The sequence below is a fragment of the Acanthochromis polyacanthus genome, chromosome 5 (genome assembly GCF_021347895.1).
Source record: "Acanthochromis polyacanthus isolate Apoly-LR-REF ecotype Palm Island chromosome 5, KAUST_Apoly_ChrSc, whole genome shotgun sequence".
NCBI classification, from domain to species: domain Eukaryota; kingdom Metazoa; phylum Chordata; class Actinopteri; family Pomacentridae; genus Acanthochromis; species Acanthochromis polyacanthus.
Window position 1 is genome coordinate 18,621,256 of NC_067117.1, and position 18,234 is coordinate 18,639,489.

Consider the following 18,234-nt stretch of genomic DNA (forward strand, 5'->3'; position numbering starts at 1 on the left):
TGTTCTATTTTACAAAGAAAATAAATCAGAAATAATATAAAGGGAACTGATTAAGTCACCTCTGTTCTAAAATGTGAACCAGCCTTGCTTGCCATTTGTGTTGCTCGTGCTGTGTTACTCTATTCAGAGGCTCTTTTAACCATTAATCATTCATTATCTGAAGACCACAGCCTCCCCAGAGAGGAAACACTGTCCGCTCATAGAGAGAGCAGGAAGAATCGACCGCACGTTAAACACAGAGGACAAACCCTCAGTGCTGCTCTGCAGGTCACGTTAATGTTGGAGCATTTCTCACACAGGTGAGTTTCCAGCCCATGGAGCTGTCCTTGGTTTTGAACTGCGCCCCACAGAAAGTTCTTGTGCGCCTTGAGGATGGATTTAGAGAATGAGCGGTTTATTAAAGGGACAGTTTTAAATTAAAAAAAAGTGAGTCCTATCACTTGCTTGCTATTTTAGCTGCTTTATCTGAGCTTTTCCACCACCTTTCGCAATGCTCCCTGCGCAGGAGGCGGCCAAAATCTACCACACCAACTACGTGCGTAACGCCCGCGCCGTGGGAGTCCTGTGGACGGTTTTTACCATCACCTTCGCCGTCATCACCGTGGTAGTGTTCATCCAGCCCTACTGGATCGGGGACAGTGTCAACACCCCGCAGGCTGGATACTTCGGCCTCTTCCACTACTGCATCGGGAACGCGCTGACCTCGGAGCTCACCTGCAAAGGGAGCGCGCTGGACTTCGGCTCCATCCCGTCCGGCGCTTTCAAGACAGCCATGTTCTTCGTGGGGATTTCCATGCTGCTGGTGGTGGGAAGCATCGTCTGCTTCAGCCTCTTCTTCTTCTGCAACGCGGGGAGCGTCTACAAGATCTGCGCCTGGATGCAACTGGCCTCCAGTGAGGGTTTGACCAGAGTTTGTTCACAGCTGCACACAAAAACTCTACTACTATCAATTATAGTTACAATAAGAATTTACATCTTTGAAAAGTAGACAGCATTTTTACTCATGTACTAGTGCAACTTAGCATTTCAGTTCTACCTTGTGCGTTTTCTGCTTTACTACATTTCGACCTGAAATATTATACTTCATTCATCTGCCTGCTCTAGTGTTTAGTTACTTTGTAGATAGAGATTTACACACAAACATACCATATGATAAGCTTGTAGAATGTAGTATTATGTTAAATATTAACCATCAACCAGAAGTGTCTCATTGGAACTCATAGGTTGTTGTCAGTTCTCACCAAAGAGACTTTTTTCCTCCAAACTCATCAAATGATTAGTCCAAAGAGGCCAAATTATCTAATAATTCATGCAAAAATGAAAAACAAAACAAAAACTAAGGATTGTGCACCATTTATGTACCAATAATAATGTTAAGAATCAGAAGATTTATCTTGCAAACCCCAACAACCTGATCCTTAACTTAACAACCTCACTTTGTGTAAAGAAGTTTTAAAAATGTCACATCAACCAGCTAAAATAGTAATATGTTGCTATGACATTGATGAATGTGTATTAAGACTCTAACAATGTCGTATATGATATTATATTAGTCATGGGGGTGCAATTGTGTGAATAGGTACTTTTACTTTTAATATTTTCATTATATTATGCATACATGGTGCTTTTCTATTTCACTACACTCGAAACTAAATGCAGGAAAACCTTAATTTACTACTGATAATTCATATGTGAGCATCCATATGTCCATTTATTTAATGATTCAGAGCTAACTGAGTCTCAAAGAGGAAAAAACAGATCAATCCTATTATTAAACAAGCAATGCAATTTCAAAGTGGAAAGATGAATGTAGCACAAAAATAAAAATCAATGCAGTCAGTGTTATGAGATTCACTACAGCTGCTCTGATCTTACCTGGAAAGCAAAGGGGAATACATACTGGCTTCATATAGTCAGCTCAAGTCACTGTTATTTATATAGGACATTTAAAACAGCCATTGAGCCAAAGTGCTTTCCAGTAGAGAAATAGGATTGGCATTAAGATTATACCTGAATTTATAAAATATTAAGACTAAGGACATATAATATTACATGTTTAAATTATTTGGCTCATTTAAGTATTAGTGTTAAGACCCTGTAAAATGGAAAACCTGATAAATCTAAAGACTCCTAATAAAGAAACAGAAGAACAAATGAAGGCAGTGCTGAGATCGTAAAAGATAATAGTGCCTCAGTGTGTGAAGTTTAAGGATCGTCTGAAAAATGTATAAAAGACCAAATTTAAAATGAAAACCAAAGCTGTCAGTTTCAATACAGCGTCTAGCAGCCTTTCAGTCGAGCCCTTTCACAGACGAACAAACGGAGACTCAGGCAGAAGTGAAACGTGACGCTGTCTCTGAAACGTGAAGCAGCTTGTGAACAGATGTAGCTGCAAGTGAAAGGACGAGCCTGTAATGAAACAAGTAATGAGATTAACCTGGAGGTGTGCTGTTACACTTTCTCCTCTGCCTCCTCAGACCTCACACCTGCTAGTTAGCGCGTGGATGTGCTCGTGTACATCCATCTTTGTGAGGACCTAGTTTTGGTATTAGTCCTCGTGAGTGAGGACATTTGTGCGAAGTGACAACACTTTGGCTCAGACCTTTACATGGGTGTTTGAGGATTAGAACTGGTTTTGAGGTTGAGGTTAAAACCGGGTTTAAGTTAGGGTGAGGGCAGAGTTGGGGTTAAGCTTTTTGTTGTCCTGTTTCAGGTGTATGTGGCAATGAGGGCAGAGATATATAATAATTGTTTAAAGTTAAACTACAGCTTAGAATAAGATACTAAGCAGATAAGATTTCTCTCCTGAGGGCCTTGTTGTAGCTGAGTAAGAGTTCAAAAAGATTGTTAGTAGTGATGATAGAGGTAGTAATAAATTACAAATAACCCCGAGTTAGGAACTGAATAATATCTAGATAAAATTATTATTATTATAGGACTTTATTAGCCTGGATAAAGGGATCTTTCTAATTAACTAAGAGGCTATAATTTCAAAATTCTTCAAACTACAAGCACAATTTAGAAAGTGAGCAAAAGATCTCTGTGAAGGTGAAAGGATAAGTAAGTATCAGAAAGTGTGTGCATTGTTTCACCTCATCATACTAAGGTGGGATGACACAAGGCCGGCTGTCTGCCTGCAGAGTCAATAATGGATGAACAAGTTCGTCTTTCTGTAGTTGAGATGCTCCGGAGTTGCCAGGCAACTAAACTCTCTCCATGTGTGTGCGTTTGTGTGTGTACCTGAACAGACAGTGTATTTTATTCTCTTGTACTTTCTCCATCATGTTGTTGCTTCTGCAATGTTTTATAATGTTGCCCAGCAGCATTACTGGTCAACATGTCATTATATAGAAGTTATTTGGACATTTTTGTTACTTTCAAATTTTTAAAAGTTTCTATATTTGCATAAATTAACATCTAAGAAATGTTTCCAAAAAGCTGTGATTTAAGTATTTTTGGTGCAACAGCTCTTGTCTTAAATGTGCTTTATAAAAAAAAGTGGTAAACTCAGATACGAAGCACCAAAATTCAACACCCTCACCATCCTGTGCCTCCCCGTCTCCCAGGTACCTGCATGGTGATTGGCTGCATGATCTATCCTGACGGCTGGGACTCGGATGAGGTGAAGCGCATGTGTGGCCAGCGGACCGACAAATACACCCTGGGCAACTGCACCGTGCGCTGGGCCTACATCCTGGCCATCATCAGCATCATGGACTCGCTCATCCTCTCCTTCCTGGCCTTCAGCCTGGGAAGCCGACAGGACAAGCTGCTGCCAGAGGACTTCCAGGTGGAGGAAAAAGGTGGGAAAGGTGGAGAAATACTGGGGTGGGAGAGGAAGAGTAGGAATGGATGAGGGTGAAGAAAAGTAGAAGACAGTAGGATTCAGATTAGGGGGAAAGATTAAAGAGAAGGGGGGAAGATGGACTCCAAAGAATGTTACTGGAAGGTTTCAGATGGTTTTGGTGGAAGGGTTAGCCTGAAAAAGCAGAGGAAAAAATTAGGTCTGCTGTGCCACAATGTCACGTAATAAGTGCCACATCCTCACCATTATTTCTCCTTTTTCCAATAGATATGTATGAAAAATCTTTTTATATGAAAGAAATTGGTATTGCAAGGTTATAGTCAGAGGTTTCTTATTAACATTAGCTAAGTGTGAGTGTTTGTCTAATGAGGTTTTCTCTCGGCTACAGATAATGCTTAGACCCTCCTGTGGACAAGAGTGGAGTGATGGTTGAGGCGCTACAATGACAACCCGTTTACTGACTTGAGAAGATTCAAATGATTTCCAGTGGTTCCAGAGTCAGTCACCATTTAGAAATAACTGGACTTAATCCCGTCTACAAAATGACGGCAGCTTATTGATAGAGTTCTGAAAACATGAGATGAGGCACTGTCCACCCTCAACTCCAGTGTCACAGCCTTAGTTTGCCTGAAATTACAACTTTTATGAACACATTTTTTTAGATGTACCGATACATTTTAGCCTTTAATCTTATTTGTAAAGCCGCTCAAAATTTTAGAATCAGATCTCATTAAGTGATGACTGTTCCGAGTGGCAATCTGAAATGCTGAAATAAATGTTTATTGTAATTTCTCTCTGACAATGTTAACCTGAATTTTTTATTTTTGTTTGGACTGGCTATCATAAACTGAGAGGGCATCAATCATATTTTTTTTATTGTGCATTTTCCCCCAGTAACCAGATTAATTTGTTGGCACTGAAAATATGCTTGCATTGCCCAAATGGATACCGCAGTTTTGCACAAATCTTGCTTCTTCATTCTTGTGTGTTCGGATATTGAGTCGGTGAATTAATGCTGTGATTTTTAACGACAGTTGTAGAGCAGCAAAAACAAACACAGTCCAGGTAGATTTTGGAAAAGGTTTATTCTTATTACCTACAGAAAAAACTATCAAATGAAGAGGGGAGACACAGACAGAAGAGACTTTGTAGAAAAACAAGGAAATGGTTTTTGATGGGATTCAAAGCATTCTTACAATATTTAGTACAATCTATTATTTTTTAAATCCAACACCTCCATGTGTCGTAGAAGCTCTTGCACACTTGAAGCAAAGTGTGGAAATAAAAAAAAAAAAAAAAACGTGTCGCCCAAACCTTCCAGATTGTGTGTTCAACACCGCCGACTGTTCAGAAACTGCACCGCTTTAGCTGCAGAGAGAAACCACAGGCCAACTCTTTGGTACACTGGACTGGTTTCAAAATGCCACACGGAGCCTTTTTTAACAGGCAGGATGTGATGCAGGTATGAAACAGCACTCGGCAAAGATGTCATCTGCCACCACATGCACGAAAAGGGTAGGGATCGGCTTTCTGTTCACATTACATTGTATCAAGTGCTTCATTCAGGACATGAAAAAATGGTCAAACTAAAACCAATACCTTTAAAGTAATAAACCTGAAAAGTTTGGTTCTCAGATTGTGATTTTGGATGAATCTCTTCTTGGTGCACAACGTATGAAATGTATGCCTTCTAATGCTGTATACAAATATACAAAAGTTATTTTATTTTTGTTGTTTAAAGCTAACTTAACAGTGCTTGGAAGGTTACTAGTCACTCATTATTCCACTTAACAATATGTAGTTGTTAAATTTGAGCACTTTGCACACTGTTCAAAGCCAATGGCGTAAAAGCTGGCACAACTAACATGATGACAGATTTGGCTCATCGGTGATCTATGACAAAAGCCATCTTTATGGTTCTATTAGCATCCTGCCTTGTGCATTTGTAGAAAAGTGCAATTTCCTTTTAAATCTGACAGTCCATTATCTACAGCTAAAACACAGAATAATGTGCAGCAGAGAAAGAGCTGGAGTCAGGAAAAAACAGAGAGAAAGCAAGATCAATAAGTTCTATGCAGCCAGTAAAAAAAGAAAAAAAAAAGAGCCATAAATACAGGGAGAAGACCTCGAGCTCCTTCTATAACCAGTGTAATCCATAACAGGACAAAGACTCAGCAGCAGTCTCTCTCTATTGTTTGGATGCTTGCAGGTGTGTGTAGGTAGGCCTGTGAGAGCCGAGACGAGAGGCTGCAGGCACGATGCGGTCACAGGTTCTTGCAGACGTGAGTGTGTTTGTTTATTTTTTGTTTTCAAGCCCAGGGCCCTCAAACCTAATGTATGCCTTCACAGTATAAGGGGAGCGGTGTGCATGGGTGGCCTCTAGGATGTGAGCCATGGATGGGAGAGGCACTGGGCTGCGGTGGCTCTCCTTTCAGGGACCAGGTCCAGCATGGGCAACAGGAAGCTGCTGAAAGAATGGGCCTCCTCCTTGGACCACTCGTACTTTTCTACCAAGACGTCAAACAGACCCCAGGGCTTCAGCCTGGTGATGTGACGCAGGTCCCCTGGGAGAAAAAACAGAGTCAATACACCTGATTACAGAGCTGAATCTCAGGTTGTTACACATCATAAATATTAATGTAATGCTATGGTGTTATGCCAACAGCGTTTAAGACCATTTTTTGCTGAGGATAAATCCACTGCAGCACCTCCATGAACTTGAAATAGCTGCAATGAGTTTAATTTGCAAGTCCTGTCCTCGAGCTGAGCAGATGGCTGTTCCCTTGAGCCATCAGGTGTTCGGCCCCGAAATAGTAACTTCTGCACCAAATACCTGAGAATGTTTTCAGGATGAACTGGAGTTAACTGCAGCAGACAGCTGTGGGCAGACGGATGTGTTTACCTTTCTTGGTGAAAAACTCCTTGGCGTATTTTCCTGCAATGATTAGCTTCCGTGGAACTTTACCCAGCAGCTCGATGATCAGTGCTATGTGGTCTGCAGGGAGGCAGAGAAACACACACAAATGATGAAGACAAAAACTAAAATGATAAAAAAAATAACTGGGAGAATAAATCTTTTCTGCATTCATCAGTAATTGATACACATCAGAATGAGTCACAATGAGGTGTCAAGAAAAAGAACTACACTTGGCTTAAAATTCAATTTAGCACAATTAAATTACGCTGCAGTTTCTCCTACTAATATAATCAGTCACCACTGTCATCAGTATTTGATGCAAGTCCGCACGTACATTTTGCATTCACACGTATTTTAGCTAGTCTTCTTTAACAGAATTATTCTCGTGTTAAATCCGATGTTTCACACTAACCTTCATCTCTGGAGTAGTCTTCTCCAGAGTGGGGTTCAAACAGATAATCTCCAGTTGCAAGCTCGAAGGCCTGAAGAAATAAGAACATATGAACTCAACAACAAATAGATGGGCGAGTTTAATTACACAAACACTCATGTGTGGTTAATGAGAAAGTAATTGAATTGTCCATTTAGTCACAACTTAATGTAGCCCTCATCTGTATTTTCCGCAAGAGTTCGAGTCACTGCAGGCTGCCTTTAAGGGAAACATTTTCCAGTTCCTGATCTACCCCCAGTCTGATAACTGAAAAATTCCTGAGTAGGTGGCAAGGTCATACTTGGTGTGCTCCGTGTGAACGTAAATATAATGTGATGCTTTACAGGAATGCAAACACATGCATGGTGAAAAGAGAAAGCTGCCTGAAGGTAGAATAAAATATGTGACTGCGCAACAATATAACAAAGTCTGTGCTAGTATATGCTTAAATAGGTGGTAAATTCCAAGTATAATGTACTCAGACCGGTAATAGTAAGACAAATGTAGGGAATAAAATTCATTTTTACAACTACAAATGATAGCAACTGCATTGTTGGGGATTTGAAGTCTATACATACTGGTAGTTTAATAACGTCCTCAGTGTCCAACAATGTAATCTATTCAATAAACCTCAAGGCTGCCTGAGAAAGTTTTAAATATAAATAATGTGTTACTGGATGGAAATACAGTCATTGTGCACACGTCTGCATTTACTATGATCACTGGCAAGTACAAGCAGCTTAGGATTGCGAATAAGTTGTTCTTTCTCAGCAGCACTGCAACACTTTGTGTTGAAATAATTGGGGCAACTTCCTGCTGACAGTCTTCAAACAGGACATCCACACTACTGCTACCATGATGAATGTATTTTGTGCATCGAGCACATCCTTTCTGCTCAACCTTTTTTGAAAAAGTCAGTGGGGACATGTGCTTTACTGACTTCCTCTTTATTGTGGCATCTAGCTTGAGCCACAATCACCTCCAGCTACACCTGCAGCCTGCATCCAACTGTTGCACAAGAAGTGCGTCCTTTTCATCATGATCATTATCAAAACCAAAGCATAGTCGATACTGTTGGAAAAACTGCAGGATGACCGAGTTAACTAATCTACTGTTCTAAAACTGTGCTCTAATGCTTCATGTCACATTTATTTACTGTAAACTGTGCTACATGTATTCAATGAGTGATGTTTTGCCTTAAGACTAGCCAAGAGCTGGCATAGATTAGTTCAAAGATGCTTTTGAGACTTAACTTTACAGATGAAGATTAACATTAGTCACTACAATGGAACACTGTATTCATCTGTATGAAGTTAACGAGTGCAAGAACACAAGCTAAAAGAATATAAACGTCAAAACCACACAAAAAGCTCACCAACAGATATATAACAGATACATATTTATATACCGGTATATGACACTAATCACCCTCAAAGCTACTCCATCGGGTACCTTAGAAAGCATAAATAACATTTTATTTTCCAGTAGGAGTTTATGACAGCAGTTCCTATGTGCATATATTTGCTTTACCATGCAGGCTGTGCTCCAGATGTCTGCTGGCGTGCTGTAGCCGGCTCCCATCAGCACCTCAAGAGAACGGTACTGTCGAGTCTGGATGTCATCTGTGAAGTGTTTATGCTGTAAAAAGAAGTGAGAAATTGTGAATGCTGGGACACACACAAAAATAATCAGATTTACAGTGCAGAGAAACACGGTGGAAAACTCAAGTACTAACGTATATATTTTTACTCACCACCCAGCAGGCATTGCCGAGGTCAGCGATTTTAACCTGCAGCTTGTCTGCATTGAGAGGCTCCAGGGGGTTTACTAACATACTGCCTGATGCTCCTGGTAAAGCGAGAAGGAAAGGAGACACGTACAAATGAAGTTGAAAAATAAGACATCAGGACCAGGAAAGATGAGATTTTTGCACATAAAAGAGAACCAAGATGATCTAAGCTGGAATATTGCTTACATCTGAACAACTGGGGCTAAGCTGACTTAAATATCTAAAGATCACATGAAACTTTGTAATCTTTTACACCCCAATGCATGGATGAGTATTTTGTGGATTGTGTCTTCAAACCAAGTGTGGCGGCAGCTACTGCAGTTTGCAGTCCGTGGGTTATCAGTAGTGAAAATACAGGATGCTCTTTGAATAGGTAGTTGGTTGAGGGTGATACGTGAGGGAGAAAAAATAGCTTAACTAGTACAACCTTTTTTCCTGACACAGCCTGTTCAACTCCAGCTTTTACTGAAAGCTGTACAGCCCACTCTCACTGACACTTCAGCAAAAACAAGTGTTTTTTCTTCCTCCTCATTGTATCATTAATATGCAAATAAAAAGCACAATCTGATTCACCATGATCATATCCTCTCATGTAATATCCGATTGTTGCACAAGTGTAAAAATATTCTACATGATTGCAGCACACCAGGTTATGCTTAAAGTTTTGTTGTTAAAGTATTTTCTAACTCATCTTGTGTGTCCCCATCAGTATTATAATGTTTCTGGGAATTCAGGGTTAGCAAATATGTACATGAGGCTGATTGCCAGAGATTTGCCAGACAGGTAAAATATGGTTATGAGTCATTTTATTATTCTAAATGAGTTTAAAATTATCCATAAGTCACTGAAAATGTTTTCATCAGATGTAATTTCGTATCTATAAAAACACAGCTCAGTATAATTTTAATATATTGTATTCATTAAGAAAGAGGAAAATTAAGGGTGTTTTGTTAAACTAACCATTCTGGCTTTCCTCTTCTTCGTTCTCTCTCTTGTTCTCCCCCTGAGTGTCCATCTCCTCCTCCTTCTTCTCCTCTTTGTCTCCCTCCTTCAGCTCCACAGTGACAGAGTCTGGACTGAGGGTGGCTGAGGTTTGCTGCAGGTTGGTGTCTGGGTCCCCTTCTGATCCGTTACAGGTCTCGTTCTCCTCTTTGTTACATAATGTGTCGCAAGTCCCTGTGTTGTTTTCTGGTTGGTTTGCGTTCTGTTGGTCCTCCTGTTCCTCTGTAGACTGCTCCGTAGTCCCTTGTGCTTCTAGATGGGTCTCATCCTCTGGTGTGGAGGCGTGACCGTTGCAATTGACTTCCATTTTGTTCTCCTCAGGAGCGTCCTCGTTGCGCTCATTTACGTCTGGTGTTTGCTGGGGCTGCTCATCGGGAGTCGAGTCTAGAGCAAAAAGTGAGTAGATCATTCAAATTAGTTTTAATTTATTTTGAAATATAGATTTGTTGCTCTTTAAAATCAGCCTGTTATTAGTATAAACTCATATAGAAGTAGCATGCCATTAGGTACTATCTAGTCACGTTTTTACAAAACACTAATTCAGTCATGAAAAATACGCCATTTCCAGTCCATCTGACTCTGGATCAGGATCTGACCAGTCATTCACCTGTGTTAGTATGGCCTGCAATGTCCTGCAGTGTGGCAGACATAGACAGGGTGGCTGAGGAAGATGTATTCTCCGTGGTCTCTGTTGTCTCCTCATCATCCTCTTCTTCTCCACCATCAGGCGCTGTTCCTCCCTCCATCTCCTGGATTCTCTTCTCCAGCAGCTCTGCTTGCTTCTTTTGCTTCTTCTTCATTTTCTTCTTTTTGTTCTTTGACATTTTGGCCATCTGGGCACAAAGGAAAAGAAGCCAGTTTGTATTCTGACTTGACACAAATTGTATTTTGTCCTAATGTCACAGGATCTGGTTAAAAAACGTAACTTACAGATTTGGGAGCTGGGGCTGTGCTCACTGTGGGAAACAGGAAACATCCAAAGATTATATTGTTGAATGACATGTGGCACATCCATAGCCTCTATAATTAGTATTCTGTTCGGGGGCTGAGTTGATTCACACCAAGCTGTACTAATAGACCGTCTCTGCAGCGGCACCCGGCTCAGCGGGAGTCACACACTCCTCTAAGCAAGCTGGTAATTTCCATAACCAATCTAGTCGTGAGTCATAGTGACACACAGCTAAGCTCTGCGCTTTTATTAGAAACATACGCATGCTTTATAGTCAAAATGCTCAAGTTTTTGAGCACTTACATCAGACACACAGGCTTAAATCACAGAGCTGAAAATTAACTTTCATATTGAACTTATGTCTGGTTTGTGCCTCTTGACAACTCAGCTGAAAAATTAAAAATGTTAACAGATCAAATCGCCCATTTTAGTATCGACAGTTAGTTGTCCACAGGCAGTAGCTGATTATAGCTCACATTTGTAGAGACCCAACCATTAAATGATGTCAATCAAACACCGTAAGGTACAAGACCTGCTGATAAGTCTAAACAGCAAACCTCTTGTTTGTCAGCAACATGTCAATCAAACCACAAAACTAGTTTATGTTTGAACAGAGTGAGAGAGGTTGCGACCTGCAGAACCCGAGGGAGGCACGGCGCCGGTCTTCTGCCACTGCGTAGCTTCGGCAGCCATCTTCTTGATGTAGGGCTCATTGACAGTCAGCAGAATGTTCTCTGGCTTGATGTCTGTGTGGATGATCTTACACTTGGTATGGAGGTAGTCCAAACCTTGCAGAACCTGCCGTGCAGAAAAGTCACAGCATTAACACAGCTTAAACTCTTCTAGGTAAAAGTTTCCCCACAGTAAAAAACAAAATGCATCATTATTGACCCACAATGGGTTCTGTGAGCTTTTACCTAGCTAAAACAGATACTTCTGATGTCCCACTAGTTTGTAATAAACTGGCACATCTATCTCTAAAAGACACTTTTTGCCAGTGTTTATCCTGAGTTAAACTGACAAGCATGAAAACATCTTAGTTGTTTCTGTTTTGCAGTACTGTACCTGTTGAATGATGCTTTTAACACAGGGTAGGGGCAGGCCTTGATAGTTTGACTTAATAATCCACTTCAGAAGGTGGTAGCCCAGTACCTCAAATACCATACACACATCTGTAGAAACACAGTCAAGGGCAGCTCTGACATCACCTTTAACCTGAGCTTACTCTACCGAGAGTAAAACACACAGAGAACATACAAACAACTGCATCTTTTTTTCCTTATTTTTATCAGAAATGATTCCATAAATTGTTTTTGATGCAATACTTTTGTGCTTATTTGTGTATTAAAAGTTCTTTCCAGTTGTCAGAGGATGTCTGGACAGGCTGCCTGAACACACAGATGTAGAGTAGACGGCGTTGGAGCAAACGGGATGGAGCGAGTGTCACCATATCGAGGGCTGTGACACTTTAAGAACAGACACATCTAGCTCAATGTCAGATGAGCATCTGTGAACCATGAATAGCTGAGCACTGTAAATCTGGAGGTGTAATAATATGGCTGTATTCCTCCATGTGTCAGATGATTGGCACTCAGACTGCATCCTGTCACTGCTGTTTGCATTTAAACTCAGTAATTTAAGCCGAGTCTAGCTGTGGCGCGCTTATCTTTAAACGACAAATGTATCCTTCAAGCTTAACAACAATGATAGGCTAAAATAATGTCCAGCCTGAGGTGGTGCAGTTTTATCCTTGGATGTTCAGCAGTAACGTAGCTATTTAGGGTGGAATGAGTGTAATCATTATGTCCAAGCCATCAAGCTGAGACAGAAACAGCAGGCCAGAGAAAATGAAAGGGCGCTAAGCAATTAAAGTGCTTTTTCCACGACTACCTTTGTTCAGAGAACAACAGAACCACAAAACCCTTCATAGTTCTGTCAGCTGGTACAGTCAGAACACTGGTCAGTATGCACCACATTAAAAGACACTAACTTTAGCATACTGTGACGTAACTGTTAAAGTTTATTTTTGTTTGGTGTATTAATCAGATATGGTTCTGAAAGACCCGCAACGTGATAAAAAAATGCATAAATGTCACTTCCTAACAAGAAGTTCTTTTCTCAATGGAGGATACGAGTTCCATTCATGCCAGAAATTTTGAAGTCATCAAGCAGCTGCACCACTTTCTCTCTGCTTGGATCACTGGGATCTGTGTTTCTGACCTGGAAAAGACACAAAACAAAGTAGTAAGTCATGCATGAACTGGAATAACTGGAGTATGAATCAGTGTGAAAAGATTTATGTATCTTACAGATTTCAGCAGCTTGATCTCATCCAAAGCTGTCTCAGTGTAATGTTCAGCACTTTTTACAACCTTCATGGCCACAAAGCGCTTCTCTCTGGAAGTTAAAGGGACAAAATCAGCTAACTGCACATATTGCAACCACATGAATTTGCTTTAAATAATATTAATCATACTAAAACAATGCAAGGCATATCCAAAGACATCATACCTGACCCTTACCTGAAAACTACAATTTTGTTTCAATTGGCTTCATAAAACAAGTCAAGTGGTCCCAAAAATACAGTCAAAATATGAGCAAAGTTTAATGAGGTTCATAAAAAGCAGAATAAACTGTTGTTTCATCTATTGAAACACACACTTACTACATACCTAACATTTTCTGTTACAATAAATAAATCAGGTTGTGAGCTGAGAAATCATAAACAAACCCTTGTAAATAGCAACAGTAAAGTATGTGGATGACTTCTGATTGTCAAACTTAGTGGAACAGATCAAGTGCTAACGTGTTGAATTCCACCTGGTATAACTAGCAGCAGACCAGACTGTATAACGGCAGAACTCCTCTAGATACACGACATTTAGCACAGATGTAACACATATCTACTGAGAAAAGGTGCAGATTTACATTTTTTTTAAAAATCCTCATAAGGATTCAAAGCATTCCACCTGGAGAGGAGGTCTTTCAATGACCTTGACCTAAATTCCACATAGCGCCCACACAATGTGACGGAGAAAATGTCAGCTGACCAATGCTGGTGTGGCTGAAGTTAAAGCTGAAACTGAACATTGAGGAAGCTGTTAAAGAAACCGGTTGATATCATGCCTAGATGTTGTCAAGCAGCTCTGCAAATTAACAATCTAAATCCTAATTTAGTGTTATTGTAACTAACACTTTAGCAAAGCAGTTATAATTGTTTAGTCTTAATTTTAAAATGTGTACTGCATCCTATTACCATTTACTTCACCTTTTTTTTAACTAATGCAACGTAATTCATACATTTTAAGTGTAGTTTTAGTATTAGGTTTTTGAGGGTATGTGCTGCTCTTGTTTTTGGAATTCATAGACATAAAAAAAACAATAAATATTGTATATGTTGGAAGCAACTCTTATGGACTATTATTTACTTACAAAAGCACTCAGCTGACAGCATGTGGAACTGCAGACACCATTTTAAACCCTTCTTTTTTGGAAGTACTACAGCATTTAAAAAGCGTCTTTTCTGCAATGTAGCAGCGGCTGTGTCTTGGTAAAAATCCACTCATGACCTCAGCAAATCTGTACTTGTAAAGTACTAAAGTAAAGTGTACTTGTCTCTGTGTCTCAGTTTCACACGGTCAAGTCGAGGAGCCAACTTACTGGATGTCCCAGGCCAGCCACACAGTAGAGAAGTGCCCCCAACCCAGCTTACGGATCACATGGTACCTCCCGTTGAACAGATCTCCAATCTTCACATGGTGATATCCACCTGACCAAGGACACATGCATGCAGACACTTTTAAACAACGCTGAAATATTGTACAATTAGTGTGTTTCTGTAATTTGGATGAAGCTCAACTGGAGCAGGATGCGAGTTAAAACCCACTGGCAGATGTTTTTCAGAAACATACTACATATTGGTTTACACAAACTATGATATTTAACCCTTTAAGCTTCAGTCAATTCCAGCCGTTTTCAGTACAAAAAAATCGCTAATATTCTATTTTTAAATAAAAAAAATTACGAAAAATACAGGGAATATTGGACGCGCATCTGGAGGTGCATTTCCTTGAAAACGACCGATTCGGGGATTTTATACCGACTTCAGGACATGTTTTGGACAAAATAGTTTACTGGCTTGTGTCATCTGGATGTAAAAGGTTGGATTATGGCCGTTTTTTGTGGAATCTTTTTTTTGTGTGTAATAATAAACCCGGAAATGTGAGTCGCGCTGTGTGCGTTGAAGCCGTGTATAGAGAACGGATGGATGAATATTTGTTTTTGTCGGACAAATGTGTTTTTCTCACCCGCTGTAGTAATCGCATCTGAAAGTGGTTTATACCGGCGGATTCATGAGAATCTAAGCTTTCCATCGGCGTATAGTGTTTGTATAATCGCGTTTGCACCCGTCGGACATTCCTGAAATTCCTATGCAAATTAGTAGGTGTACCGCCGGCGGTACACTGAAGCTTAAAGGGTTAAATCACATCTTTAATATATATTGGGTAACAGCTACATATTACAAACAGTTTGTCATGTCAACAAACTGAAATTCAGAGCTCTCCATAGTCTGAGGTGAGGACAGGAGCAGGGGACATTTTTTCTGAATGTCAGTTGGGTTGAAACAAAGTTCTCAGTCATTGCAATCAACCACATTTCTTTTAGAATGTCACTCTGTTACCCAAAATACATGAATTTTTTTCTCCGTATTAGATGAAATACATGCCAATACTAATAAAACAACTATATATATGCCACTGACTGCACTATTATTTTTGTTTTAATGGACTAAGCACATAATCCTCATATTCTGATATCTGATTACAGAGAGCCAAATCAAAGAGGTCCTACCCCTGCAGTAGTCGTTGGGGTCCTCCTGCTCGTCGTCATCAGAGCCCAGGATCTCCTCATCCTGCTCTGGGAGGGGAGAGTCTGCCTGACCCTGCTGAGAGCCGCCTCCACGACCATGAGGCTCTGGTCTGAATGAAGAAGAGAAACAGAGGCACGAGGATGATAAGAAAGAGAGGAAATTGGAAATACAGGAATGTGACAGGAATGGAAATTGACAGTGGCAAACAGGTGAAAGACGCCGCACAAAGATGGTGAACAAAAAGCTCAGAGTATGCTTTTATCCAAAGAACGTCAAGAGCGATATCATAGATAAGGACAAATTCTGATTTCAACAAAACCACAGGTAAGCAAAGATCAGGAACATGTTTAATATTTCTGAGATGACAGGACAGGCAAGTCAGCACAAAGGGACGGAGAAGAAAGCAGTGAGGAACAACGTGTTTTTAAGCCACTGCAGTTACAATATCAGGGAGAAGGTTTGACATAATAAAAGATGCTTTCAAGACTATGGTGAGTAACTATTTAATGTATTTATTAACACTATTATGGATGTCAGATTTCAGGGCAGTTAGACCAGGATATTAGTGCTGCAGAATATTTAACATGACAAAGCTTAAAGCTAACCACATGTATTTCCAGAAAATCAAGTTAGAAGTCAGTTATTGATGTTGTGATGTAATGTTAGGCTCTTATATTTCCAGCAGCCACAAATGTACACAAACAGATAGTATGAGCAACTTAAAGCTCCTCTGAAGGATGTCAGTTTCAAAGAAGAGAATTTCTCACCATTTTTAGAAGTCCGTTTCATTCCAAAAGTGATTCTGGTAGCACCACATTCAAAGTGGTGGCTTTTTGTAATCATGTTCAAATGCCAGGACCATTTGGCGATTGTTGACAAAATTGCTGACAAAAGCATCCCTATTTTATAGTCAGTTTTGAAAGTAATCAGCATCTGCTAGTAAACTGATGAACATTAATCTTTAATTTATTTTCAAAGCAATTTACATTTTCTCTTTCTCTAATGGTATTGATAGTTTTATGTTATAAACAATGGAATTATGCATTGCAGGTGCACACATGATCGTGCACACAAATTGATCGAGCCTTTTACAGAGACATCCGCCACCTATGAAGAGCACAGAAACACTACAGAGTAAAACTGTGGAGCAGCTAAGTGGCCTGGCTAGAAGACTTTTATTTCATAAATCCTGTCCCACCTTACATTCTCTGTAAATTTAAAAATCCAATATAGATTATTTAGCTATTTAAAAAAATACATTAAAACAGCAAAACAACCTCAGTGAGCTCAGCTAAAAATGATTTTTTTCTCCCTTTCATATTTTTCTGTCACTTTGTTTTATGACACACCACATAATATCTCTTCGTCTACAGGGTAGCATTAACTCAGCTTGTAGTCCTTCAACTTTGAAGCTTTATTGAGAAGAAATTACTTGCTTCCATCTGCGACACTCATCTCTATTACAGCCCATTTCTGGAGTGGAATTGGAAAGTGAGAATGAGTTAGATGGTGTCAGTAAAAGAAACTGAAGTAACTTTTGAGGCGACACAGAAACTGCCAATGGCCAGTCAGGATGTTGAAGAAGGGAAGAGAGGAGTGACAAATCTTGTCTGAATCCCAGCAACTCAGGCTGCAGCATCGCCACAAAACCCAACAGTATTAAACAATAAGGCTCCTTCAACCAAGAGATAATATCATTAAACATTAAATGTATTGCTGAATAGCTAATGTTGATTCTACAATGCTTAAATGAGCAGACTGTGTTGTGTGAATCTGAACATGGTGGAATAAATGATTAAATTCAATAGTCCGATTGCTCATATAGGAGCAAGTTCATTGGAGAGAAACAGAGGCCATGTTTGTATTGATGAAAAGACCTCACACATAGGGGTTGGGTTGGAAATCAAACATGCAGCTTTTAACTACTACCAGTATTCCTGAGGATGTCCTCCAGCCGACACCGGATCCACTGGAAATGCTACACAGTCAATCGGTCGGTAAAGAATGCTACGAAAGACCTGCGCAAACTGAACCAAATCATTGTGACACATCATTATCTTGTTTGATGAAGTCTAAAGCTAATGACTTGTTCTTGGATCAACTACGTAGCAGTCAGCTTGTTATAGTAACTGTCCTCCTGGTGCTGTCCAAGGTGCTGAAAGACAAGACAGAACTGTCACCGTCTCCCAACAGATCCACAAAACTGAGTAGCATCACCAAATAATATTATTGATCCGGGCCGATCAGCATACTTTTTAAAACACCACAATGATGCGGTCACAGGGCTGATTTCTAAGAGCTCTGTTAACATTCAGACTAACTGGACCAGTCATCACATAGTCCTTCCACTCACTAAATAACCATACATATGCCTTTAGGTAATCACTAATCAAATCAAAACCTGCGTAAGCAAAGAAACCAAAACAAGCCAAATGTCTGTGTGGGTCGATGTTTTGCCACCTTAAACACTAA

The 18,234-nt window shown here is 40.0% G+C and overlaps 2 protein-coding genes across 4 annotated transcripts in view; one reads left to right on the forward strand and one right to left on the reverse strand.

Moving 5' to 3' along the window:
• Nucleotides 1-5,025, forward strand: lhfpl5a (LHFPL tetraspan subfamily member 5a). The gene is made up of 3 exons (XM_022201417.2): nt 1-893; nt 3,567-3,803; nt 4,194-5,025. The coding sequence occupies exons 1-3, from the start codon at nt 491-493 to the stop codon at nt 4,202-4,204; spliced, it is 651 nt and encodes a 216-aa protein (XP_022057109.1). The 5' UTR covers nt 1-490; the 3' UTR covers nt 4,205-5,025.
• Nucleotides 4,872-18,234, reverse strand: part of srpk1b (SRSF protein kinase 1b) — a 24,416-nt gene continuing 11,053 nt past the window's right edge. For all 3 annotated transcript variants that reach the window (XM_022201415.2, XM_022201413.2, XM_022201416.2), the window contains 14 exons: nt 15,744-15,871; nt 14,553-14,661; nt 13,202-13,289; nt 13,025-13,112; nt 11,958-12,064; nt 11,525-11,690; nt 10,874-10,899; nt 10,551-10,776; nt 9,902-10,327; nt 8,906-9,000; nt 8,683-8,790; nt 7,135-7,204; nt 6,708-6,800; nt 4,872-6,369 (listed from right to left, as the gene is read on the reverse strand). In XM_022201415.2, the coding sequence (XP_022057107.1) occupies nt 6,185-6,369; nt 6,708-6,800; nt 7,135-7,204; nt 8,683-8,790; nt 8,906-9,000; nt 9,902-10,327; nt 10,551-10,776; nt 10,874-10,899; nt 11,525-11,690; nt 11,958-12,064; nt 13,025-13,112; nt 13,202-13,289; nt 14,553-14,661; nt 15,744-15,871 (1,915 nt within the window). In that variant the 3' untranslated portion in view covers nt 4,872-6,184. The remainder of the gene's footprint in view (nt 6,370-6,707; nt 6,801-7,134; nt 7,205-8,682; nt 8,791-8,905; nt 9,001-9,901; nt 10,328-10,550; nt 10,777-10,873; nt 10,900-11,524; nt 11,691-11,957; nt 12,065-13,024; nt 13,113-13,201; nt 13,290-14,552; nt 14,662-15,743; nt 15,872-18,234) is intronic.

Bases quoted from the DNA above. Each gene is read 5' to 3' on its own strand.
- lhfpl5a (XM_022201417.2), top strand. From the start codon at position 491: ATGCTCCCTGCGCAGGAGGCGGCCAAAATCTACCACACCAACTACGTG. The intron at 894-3,566 runs GTGAGGGTTTGA...CCCGTCTCCCAG, and splicing joins CTGGATGCAACTGGCCTCCA to GTACCTGCATGGTGATTGGC.